At 42.5% G+C, this 11,074-nt stretch overlaps 2 protein-coding genes across 2 annotated transcripts; one reads left to right on the top strand and one right to left on the bottom strand.

Moving 5' to 3' along the window:
• The first annotated feature begins 2,603 nt into the window (after positions 1-2,603).
• LOC115409347 (tripartite motif-containing protein 16-like) lies at positions 2,604-4,717 on the top strand. The gene has a single exon (XM_030120490.1). It carries the CDS (start codon positions 2,841-2,843, stop codon positions 3,963-3,965), a length of 1,125 nt encoding a protein of 374 aa, XP_029976350.1. The 5' UTR covers positions 2,604-2,840; the 3' UTR covers positions 3,966-4,717.
• Positions 4,718-7,774: 3,057 nt separating this feature from the next.
• On the bottom strand, positions 7,775-10,958 carry LOC115409346 (uncharacterized). Its single transcript, XM_030120489.1, has 5 exons — positions 10,922-10,958; positions 9,993-10,158; positions 8,154-9,496; positions 7,932-8,071; positions 7,775-7,829 (listed from the first exon to the last, which is right to left on the bottom strand). The coding sequence occupies exons 2-3, from the start codon at positions 10,156-10,158 to the stop codon at positions 8,559-8,561; spliced, it is 1,104 nt and encodes a 367-aa protein (XP_029976349.1). The 5' UTR covers positions 10,922-10,958; the 3' UTR covers positions 7,775-7,829; positions 7,932-8,071; positions 8,154-8,558.
• Positions 10,959-11,074: the final 116 nt, after the last annotated feature.

Here is an 11,074-nt window from a genome sequence, read left to right as displayed (position 1 = left end):
CCCTGTGTCTCAGTGGGACCCATCTGTATAAATAAAGGTTCAATTAAAAATATAAAATGACTCCAGTCTGCTGAGAGACAACCCCCCCCCCCCCAACACAAACACACCGAAAAGCATACACCCTCACAAGATACTGCTTGTGACAGCTATCATAAACTAAAGACATTGTCACCAAACGTTTTAAAGCATCAACATTGTATTATTAGTTATCATCAATAGATAGAGATTTCATCTCCAAATTCCCAGAAAGTCTTAATAACCAAATTCTCTTTCAGTGAAATCAAATTGATGTCTTTTAAAACAACAGATCAGAATCTCATGCGTTAGTGTCAACCAGGTGATCTGAGGTGGTCAATAAATGAAGATTTGACTGCAGGTCAAAGTCTTCTCTCACACAAAGTTAAAGGTGCATTAAGGAGTTTTACAACCTTAAAAATACTTATTTTCCACCATAAATATGTTACACATTTTTAATGATGTGTACAATGTGCCCTGACATATTCATTACAATCATGAGCTGATTAATACAGGTGTGTCTGAAGTTGTACAGAGGTCAGACACACCTGCATTAATCAACTCGTCCTATCATGAAAGATAGGAAACAAGGAGCCTCCTGAAGTTCAGGAAGTGGTGAAGTTGTGCATAGAGTCCATTGCAGTGGCGGACCGTGCATTTCACACTAAGGCCTTCAGAACAGATTCGCCTGAACCAATCCACCTCTCAATAACTATTTTATGTCTACAAAAAATATTTTATTAAACAGATATGCATATAAAGGGTTGTTGCACAGCAGATAGATACTTGTGCAGCCACAATAAATGCCTTTGCTGAAGTGCACAAGTCTCCTACTACATTTGTGCATATACAATAAGCATCAACTTAATAAAACAGCAATATTATTTAGGAAAAGAGGAACATTATACTCACCAAAATCCCGATTATTTGTAAATAAAATCCATCCTCATTTCCTTCCTCAAAAAGAGTTCATTTACTCTATCATATATATTATCCGTGCGTTTCAGTTCAATCAGCAGATCCTTCTCAGTCACCATCGAAGCCAGGGCTGAAAGTTGAGCTTGCCCTGTGGAATTTCTGGCGTAAGTTTTAAATTCTCTTCAGGTCTTCTTCTTCTTCTTTGGAATAATTGCGGGTGGCGACCAACAACTTAGGTGCATACCGCCACCTTAATGCACCTTTAAAGGTGTAATACAGGATTTTCAATTTGCTTTGACTTCCTGGTGGATCACCTAAATAACTGGTGGGTCTGTTTGTCAATCATTCTGACGAGCTGGTTTCGTAAGTCGGTTCTACGTGCTTGCGCCCAATAAGCTTCTCCCTTTTACGCATGCGCATTCAGAGTGTTTAAGTAGCCAGTGAGCTTCTGAGCTAGTACTTACCGATGGCGAGTCTGACATAATGAAACTGGAACTGTTTCGGAAATCAAGCTTACGTATGAGTGAGGCCGATCGCAGAAACTGTAAACAGAGCCATGCACGCCCGGAGAAGAGGAGGTCGCGCTCCCACGCTTCCGCGTTTCCTGGGAGAAGCAGGAGAGCTCATGTATTATACCTTTAAATATTATCTGAGAATATCACTGAAGGCCTGGAAGTAGAGGGAGAAACCCAGTGGAGATTAATGGATTGAGCAGGATTGATTGATATGGACTGATGTGTGTTTCAGAGTCAGTGTTGGAGGAAAAAGGAAGCCAGTGAGGCATGTGGAAGTTAGTGTGAATGTTCATGAATTGATCCACTCTTCACTGAACTCTAATCAACTTGTCAGTTCAACACAGAGTGTGTGTTCACACCCTGAACTCTCTCTGTCTACATTTCCTCCACCCCTCCCTTCAGATCAGGAGTGGGTGGAGCCACATTTTGACTCATGGTGACAGATGGATAGCAGATAAATTAGTGACTTCTCCAGAAGTGAAGCAGACAGGAAAGAGAGGCTGAACGTCTGCTCAGGATTTCTACTGGTGTGAGTTGAAAACTAATGCTAACACTCCAATCAAACAGCTGAGGGACCATGATGAGGACCGCACACACTGAGGGGTCATTACAAGAAACACAGCAGCTACTTTACTAACTTACTACTTCCTTTGTGTCCACAGTGGCTAGCATTAGCTAACAACTGAGTTTTCACATCTCTGTGGATTCAAACAGGAAGTCCACATATGGGATTATTAGTTGGAGACACACCAAAGAAAGAGTGAGTGGGTTGAAAAGCAGAAGTTGAAGCTTGACATTCGAGCTGAACGACAGCTGGAAGGTGAAGTGATGATGCTGGATTTCCTGAATGAAATCAACCTGTGACGTCCTCTCCCTAGTGACTTCCACACCAAGTCACTGCCTCTTCCTCTTTCACAGATCTCACAGCTGAGGGATCATTGACGTCTCTGAGCTACAGGGGGCAGCAGCTCACCAGCAGAACCAGGGCTGGCCAGCGTTCACAGGAATAGGAAACCAGAGGAGGGTTGGGCTTCAAACCTGATGAGCAGGAAGAGAAACTCTTGAAACATCGACTGTTGTTTAGAGGAGAAAATGGCTCAGAAGAAGACTGGACTCCAAGCTGCTGCAGCTGATCTCTGCTGTGCTGGACCTGAAGATGTGGCCTGTGATGTTTGCTCTGGGAGGAAGCTGAAAGCCGTAAAGTCGTGTTTGGTCTGTGTGGCCTCTTACTGTGAGGACCACCTCCAACGTCACAATGAAGTACTTCCAGTGAAGAAACACCAGCTGGTGGAGCCCTCCAAGAAGCTCCAGGAGAAGATCTGCTCTCTGCATGATGAGGTGAAGAAGATTTTCTGTCGCACTGATCAGCAGTGTATCTGTTACCTCTGCACCATGGACCAACACAGAGGCCATGAAACAGTCCCAGCTGCAACAGAAAGGAGCCAGAAGCAGAAGGAGCTAGAGGGGAGTCGACAAAACATCCAGCAGAGAATCCAGGAGCGAGAGAAAGATGTGAAGCTGCTTCAGCAGCAGATGGAGGCCATCAATGTCTCCACTGATGAAGCAGTGGAGCACAGCGAGGAGAGATTCACCCAGATGATCCGTCTTATCCAGAAAAGAACCCTTGAGGTGAAGCGGCAGCTCAGATCCCAGCAGCAAACTGCAGTGAGTGGACTCAAAGAGCTTGAGGAGAAGCTGGAGCAGGAGATCGCTGAGCTGAAGAGGAAAGACATCCAGCTGGAGCAGCTGGCACACACAGAGGACCACACCCAGTTTCTCCACAGCTACACCTCAGTGTCAGCACTCAGTGAGCCCACACACTCCTCCAGCATCCAGACTGCTCCTCTCAGATACTTTGAGGATGTGGCAGCAGCTGTGTCAGAGAGCAGAGACAAACTACAGGACATTCTGAGAGAGACTGAAGAGGAGCTGCAACTGCCACTGCTACTGCTACAACCACAGCCAGAGAGCAGAGCAGACTTCTTACAGTATTCACAGCAGATCACACTGGATCCAAACTCTGCACACAGAAAGCTTAAATTATCTGATGGAAACAGAAGAGTAACTTTAACAAAGGAAGTTCAGCCTTATTCTGATCATCCAGACAGATTCACTGAATATCCTCAGGTCCTGAACAGAGAGAGCCTGACTGGACGTAGTTACTGGGAGGTGGAGAGGAGAGGAGGAGTTGATATAGCAGTTGCATACAAGAACATCAGCAGAGCAGGGGGAGGGAAGGAATGTGGATTTGGATTTAATGACAAATCTTGGGCTTTAGAATGTTACTCTAACAGTTTTAATTTTTGGCACAACGACATCAGTACTCCCGTCTCAGGTCCTCGGTCTTCCAGAGTCGGAGTGTACCTGGATCACAGAGCAGGTATTCTGTCTTTCTACAGTGTCTCTGAAACCATGACTCTCCTCCACAGAGTCCAGACCACCTTCACTCAACCGATACACGCTGGAGTTTATCTTTCTGGTTCTGGATCCTCTGCAGTGTTGTTGAAACCTGAGTAAAGGACTCCATCAGGTCTCCTTGTGTGGTTTTCTATAGGAGCCTCCACATTTTCTGAGTTGAGACGTTAATGAGATTTCTGACAGGAAGAAGATTTGAAACCAACAGCTGGTCGGCCGTCTTCTCAGAGACTTTCTACGAGGATAAAAGGATGTAGGACGAGTGTGGAGAGGCAGAAAGGAGCTGAGTTAGTGAAGAAAAACATGACAGCTGCAGCCATCAGTCACCTCACTTTTTTGGACTCACTTTTCAAGCTTCTCAAACAGGATTTTCTTCTTCATTGACCACAGGAAGCTGCAGCTTTTCACACCTTGGGGGATTTGAAGTGGAAATTAGGAGCCTTCACATGTTTGGATTGATCAATCTTTCATTTTTTATAATTCTTTATTGACATTTGATCCTTCAGAGTAAAGATTTGTGGATTTTCCTGAAAAGTGAACTGATTGTTTTGGGTTTTTGGATCTTCATCTGTCACCAAGTCGCAGGGCGTTTGATTCTTTTAGCTGGAAATGACTTCAGTTGACAACAGTCAACAATTTACACTCAGCTTTTAAGAACATTGATTTCTAAATTTGAAGTGCCAGGAACTTCCTATAATCAACTAAACTGTAGTGACAACACACACACACGCACACACACACACACACACACACACACACACACACACACACACACACACACACACACACACACACACACACACACACAGGTTTCTTTTGAAGATATGAAATCTGTCAAAAAGTGAAATGTTGCTTTATTAACTCTGCTATTTGTTTCTTTTTCAAAAGTTTTTGCTTCAAATGTTGTTTGTGTACCAAGTCAATCAACATGGAATATTTAATAAAATAGATTCAGTGATCATTCCAGTCTGGGTTTTCAGTAGCTGGGCCGTTTTATCGCGCGAGAAAAAAAAATGTCGCCGTTAATCTAATCTGTCCTGTGCCCAAACCAAGTCACACCGCCCTCCAGTTGAGCGTAAAAAACACACATACACGCGCTTTTAGCGGTGAAACACGTTCCATTCCTCATTATTTGCCATATTGAATTCAGCCGAATTATCAGAAAAATCACGAGGAAAATGCTGGTATGAAGCACAAACTGAAATAAGGAGCGCAAATATGAAGAAAATGAAAGTGAAACTTCAATCGCGTGTTTTGTCGGTGCAGCGTTTCGGCCAGTTGGGCGTTTTTCAGGCGCTGAAAACACGCAAAATAAAATACATTTCCCTTCCACACACAATCTGGCTTAATAAAGGTAAGTATGAGGCAAAATTCGGCGTGACTGAATTTTGAGGAAGTTTGAGGAAGTGAGTGCTCATAAGAAACTTCTATTTTTCATCTGCTCTGTTATTGGTGGTGGTGGTGGTGGTGGTGGTGGGGGGGGGGGTGTGTATGTGTGTGTGTGTGTGTGTGTGTTGGGGCAATCTTGGTAAAGATTTGTCATTTTAAGCTATTATACATCATATTTGATTAATTGTAAAATTATTTATGTTACACACACACATTTTGAATGGAATCCGCAGACTTCAAATGAGCCATTTTAATCGCGATTAACTCCAGGATTGGGGTGTGATTAAAAAATCTAATCGTTACCCAGCTCTAGTTTTCACAAACACACACACACACACACACACACACACACACACACACACACACACACAGTCTTGTATTTCTATCCTTGTGGGGACCGTCCATTGACTCCCATTCATATCTAGCCCCTAACCCTGACCCTTACCCTAACCCTAACCCACACCACAACAAAGCCTAACCCTAAAGAAATGTTTTTGCACTTTTACTTTTTTCAGTAACAACAACATGGTCAAGAAAACACTGTTTCTCCTACTTAGGACCAGAAAAAGGTCCCCACAAGGCACGTCGTTCCACGTTTTGCTATCCTTGGGGACATTTGGCCCCGACAAGGATAGAAATACAAGAACACACACACACACACACACACACACACACACACACACACACACACACACACACACACACACCACACACACACACACACACACACACACACACGGTGTGTTCCTGGCATTTTCAGACTGGTAAGTTCTGTTATATTGCTAGGGTGTGGCAGTGTTAGTAGACTCTTTCTCTTCTTCCTCCACTTCCTACTTATCGATTAATTTTGAGTTATATCATAATTGTCCTCATTCATAGGAGATTGACTTTGAGAGTACATTATAACTGACCTCTTTTTTTTTTAAGTAATAATGGGTGTGTGTGTTTTTCAGGGGGACCTGTTCATGAAATGAATGAAACTCATCCAGACTGGGCACCCTCATTATATCTCGGAAACATGGAGGTGAAAGCTGCGGATAACGACAAATTTCAACGGAGAAAAAGGACACAGGAGAGTGTTACGGTGTTGTGCGGAGTTATGCCTGTTCGCCGAGATCTTGCATGCCAGAAACGGAAACTGTGAGACGCTAAACTGTTTTCTACCAGTACTTCTTAATGAAAAGATGCTGTATGAAAGGTTGAATGTCTTTGCATAACCACCTGAGTTTACAATGTTATTTGTCAAGAAAAAGTTATGTACGACTAGCACTAATGACACAGATAGTAAAGATTCAGTGACCTAAAAGAAACCCAAAACAAAACCCCATGACTTTATTTATTTTACACTCACAATAAGCACAGTATCCCTGATAAACAATTTCTTCAAGGAACTTCCAAATATCTTCCACAGCGTGAAACACAAACCTAAATGGCTCCAGAATCAATTCTTTGTCCTCAAGTTCTATGGTTTCATATGAAGACTCGCCCATGCTCATAGTCCTTGTGGCAATCTGTCAGCTTCTCCCCCCCCATCTGCAGAGCTTCTGCCAAATCCACCTTTGCAGCAAATGGGTGATCATTCTCTCAAAGCCACTTTGCAGCTTTTTTGCAGTCCTCCATAATCCTGTGATGTGCGTTCACCTGTGGAAATAAAGCATGAGTATTAAGAGTACAAATACACGAAGGGGCTCTTGATGCTGTTGTTCCTGTTCCATAAAATATCTTGTTCAATCATTCAGGATCAAAATCAAGTTCAATTGGTCGTATTTTTTTTTTTTTTTTTTGCCATTTGTGTTTCAGAGCAACTGAACAAATTTCCCAAAATTTGATGCACAAGTAAACCAGATACATCCACAAAGATTGATGAATGTAGGTAATTTATACAAATATATAGATGTATGTACAGAAAATGCACATGTATATGACAAACCTCAGAGCTGGCTCCAAGCTTCCTCTTTTTCAATCAAAAACTGGTTGAACGTCACCCCGAAGGAGAGCTTTTGATGAGTCTGTGTAGGGGAAAACAGCTTGCCATGGCTAATGCGGCAGGTCACTAGGCAAAAAAAAAAAAGATACACAGAAATGATGACATTGACACTCTGATATTTGATATTCTGCTATATAGAGAGACAAATCTAGATTGACAATATTAAAAAAATTTAATACTTTGAAAAAATCCTCGCGCAATCTCTCCTGCTGAACTGAGTCCCAGAATTGTTCTTCATCCACCTCACCACAGTCGTCCTCTGGAGCTTCATTCATGTCACTCACTGCAATTAAACAGGACATTTGAGATTTTTTTTTTCTTTCTGAAGGGAGTGAGATTGTACATTAAAAAAGAAAAACCTTTAATCAATATGAAATGCAAAGCTAACCTGGTAAATTGAAATCATTTCTTGTGGAGATCCATCACAGCTATCGAAGGGTGGTCGCCACAAACAAACAGAAGAGATGGCGTAATCATGGCCAGCGAGTGCCTCGAAGTGGAAATAAGCATGCTGGATGGTGTCTCTTGTGGAACTTCTCATTCCTCAAGCTTTCCAGTGAGTTGATGACTTTTGACACTGAGACTCTGTTCTAAAACAATCAAATTAAAAAACAATTATAACTTGTACTTGAGTGTCATTTAACAACAATATAGTCGAAACAGTTGACAAAATTTTCCACTGCATTTATTACCTGCAGGCTGTGCCTCAAAAACAAGCACAGCTCGAGGCTTAACACCACGTGATCATTGAAATTATGGAGGCCATCCGTCCACTCCTGGTATCGATACACTGAACTGCAACTTGGACACTGCTTGAAATACGTTGAGACATCTGCAGTGGAAAAAAAAGGAATTAATTAAAACTAACGTTTGAACATCATCTCTATCAACGGTGCGACAAACCAATTACTTACTCTTAATTATTCCATTCATTGTTACAATTTTTGCGTTCTGGGTGATTTTGGAGGACTTGCCAAGCTGTACTGACCCGGGACAGACAGCACATAGTTTTTCTGCTGGATGGAGCTCCGTCAAAAAGTCTTTTCCTTCTCTTGGCTTGGTGAGGTCATCTGGGATGTTTTGTGGGAGTCGTTTGTTAAAATACAGATACTGCACCAGCTGCTTTAAACGTTCATCTGATGGAGGATACTCAGAGCTTGGGGCTTTTTTGGGCGTGGATGGTAAAGCTGTCACTGTTTTAAAGATGTTTGGATCCTGTTGAAACAAGTGCCATTTGCAAATACTTTTGTGGACACATGACACACTCGGTTTGGCACAAGGACAGCACCATGTGTTTTCTCTTTGATTGTATGTGACCATTAATCTGCCGATGCGACTGTAATGGTGCAGCCTTGGTTCATGAATAGAAAACTAAATCGTCCCTGGGTGTCCTGCAGGTTGACCTGGACACAGAGGGGCACATGGGAAGCTTGAGCCTGACTTTGTCGTTTTAGACAGGCTACTTTTTTTGCCTCCTCTAAAATATTTTGCTGCACCATAGCCGTTAAGGTCTCCTCTTTAAGGCACTCCTCCTGCGCAGTGTCTGTGCAGTACTGCAGTGAGCGGATGTGCTCACAGTGCTTGGACGCAAGTCCACTTCGTACTGCCAATAAATGATATTGCCTGCACTCCTCCAGCTCACACTGCACTTTATGAACGTGCCCCCACGTTTTACTCTGAACATGAATTGGCACAGAGGAGCCATGCTTATTTCTCTTCACTGCAGATATGCCATTGGTTGCGTCTACACAGACACTCTTCAGGTGATCCTGAGCTGTTATCTCCTTTCCTTCGGTGTGTTTCCTTTTCATATGTTTCTGGAAATTCTTCTGGTACAATGTCAGGCTACAGACAGGACATTTCACCTGCTTGTACTGCGCTTTTGGTGTTTTGGAATGCTGTGGCTCCGGGGTGACTTGTGTGGATGTGTCTTGAGGAGGAGAAGAAGTCAATGAAAAAGAGGAGGCAATTGATGCAAGAGCAGCTTTTGGAGAAGGAGGGGGAGAAACCGGTGAGGCTGCTGTGGAAGGAGAGGCAACAACTGGAACAGGCGCATCTTTTGAAGAAGAAGTAGGGGAAACAACCGATGGTTGGTGAGGAGAAGGGATCTGTTCATTCGATGCAGGGAGGCACTGGGCGGAGCACAGCTTAAGATGGGATTCCATATCCATTCTGCGAATCACCGTTCTGTCACACAGGGGGCAATGGAAATGACCCGGGTCTCTGCACGGTAGGTTGCAGCGGCAAATAAACATATCTACAAAAAAATGAAGAAAAAAAGATTTAGATACAGATAAACCCTGCGAGACTCAGCGTTATGATATTACTTAATCAGGTTTAGGTTCCTCAAAAAACAACAGCAGCATTTTTTTTCTTCGAAAGACCACAATTACATCATTGATAAGTCCTATTGTTTAACCTGAGAAAGTTTTATTTGAGAAATATATTCACTGAATGTGATTCTGAGCATGTCATGTCTATGGTGTAATATTCCAACACTGGGTCAGTGTGGTGGCAAAAAACAGTTACGCCTCACACATCAGAACAACATGCTCCCAAAAACTTCCTGAAACATAGAAACAAAAAACACCCTTTAATTTCTGCTTCTGATGCCCCCTCTAACAACACGTGAAGTGAAAAAAATGGAAGGAGGAAAAATGAGATACATCACTAACAGGACCAATGTGGATGCCCAATGGTATCAGACATGCGTTTACATTATGCGCTGTCCTCCACATGCACGAAAGTCTTACCTTGAAAATCAACTGCATTTTTTACATGTACAGCCATGTGTTGATCAAACTTCGGTAGTGGAAATGACTTCAGCTTAGGGCAAATAGGGCAGTGGTACTGCTTGCAGCATGTTGTGCAGCAGCTCACTTGTGGCAAAGAAGTTTTTAGAAATATTGAAACATGCATCTGCAGGAAGAAAAAAAGTATAAAGGTGCATCAGTGAACACATTTTAGCTTAAAAGTTATTTTTGATTGTATGATTTCATACAAAGCAAGAAAACAAATAAGCAAAGTTCCAGATAAGCCAATGTAATGTACACAAAACTCTCATATCCACATTTAAAACGTACACAGAAATGTATATTAAGATTGATGTTATGATAAACTCACGCTATATCACCCAAGCCATGCCATCTCTTTTCAGTGTATGCCCAAATAAAAGAACTCAAAACTCTGACTTGCATTCAGGGTCTAATGCAAAACACTAACAAAACTTCTAATTCCAATACCATGACAATTTATAACGTCAAACATTTCCACAGCACCTCTGATCTCTGGAGTTTCTATGTTCCTCAATGAGAAAACACTGTTGAGCTAACGCATGCTGCTGAGATTAACTGTAAATACGGTCATATTTCGATACAAATTCCCTGCACTAACTTAACTTGATATGAGGCCTCAGACTATATTTGGGATATTTCATTTCTGTTTAATGCATTTTTTGCGCTTTTGTAAGAAAAGTCGACCATAAGCAGGAAACTAGTTATCCAGGGGCTAGTTCAACTAGCCGACGTTATCAGCGTTCTAAAATAAAAAGTGCTTTGATCTAATCTAATTCACGACAGAGAGAGTCATCTGTCTAACTGGTCAAGAAAGTCTGAACACTGGAGGTGTCGGGGATTAATAATTCTATCGATACATTCACGAGAAAAGAACGTTAGTAACCTACCGTGAAGTCCAGCTGATGAATGGAGCACAGAGGTGACGTCAGGAGCTGGGGGTGGAAGAGCCAATCAGAAGTGAAGAAAGGAATAGCTTTACGTCACGTCCGGCTCACGGTGGAGGTGGCTTCCGATTCTTAGCCGGCTGAGTGTGGAGGTCT

Source organism: Salarias fasciatus, chromosome 22, assembly GCF_902148845.1.
Source record: "Salarias fasciatus chromosome 22, fSalaFa1.1, whole genome shotgun sequence".
In the NCBI taxonomy this organism is placed as follows: Eukaryota; Metazoa; Chordata; class Actinopteri; order Blenniiformes; family Blenniidae; genus Salarias; species Salarias fasciatus.
This window is presented reverse-complemented; position numbering and strand designations above follow the sequence as displayed.

What these genes read in the sequence shown, in the direction of transcription:
- LOC115409347 (XM_030120490.1), top strand. Translation starts at nt 2,841, where the DNA reads ATGGACCAACACAGAGGCCATGAAACAGTCCCAGCTGCAACAGAAAGG.
- LOC115409346 (XM_030120489.1), bottom strand. Translation starts at nt 10,158, where the DNA reads ATGCATGTTTCAATATTTCTAAAAACTTCTTTGCCACAAGTGAGCTGC. An exon ending in AAATGCAGTTGATTTTCAAG is followed by an intron (nt 9,497 to 9,992) that starts GTAAGACTTTCG and finishes ATTTTTTTGTAG; the next exon opens with ATATGTTTATTTGCCGCTGC.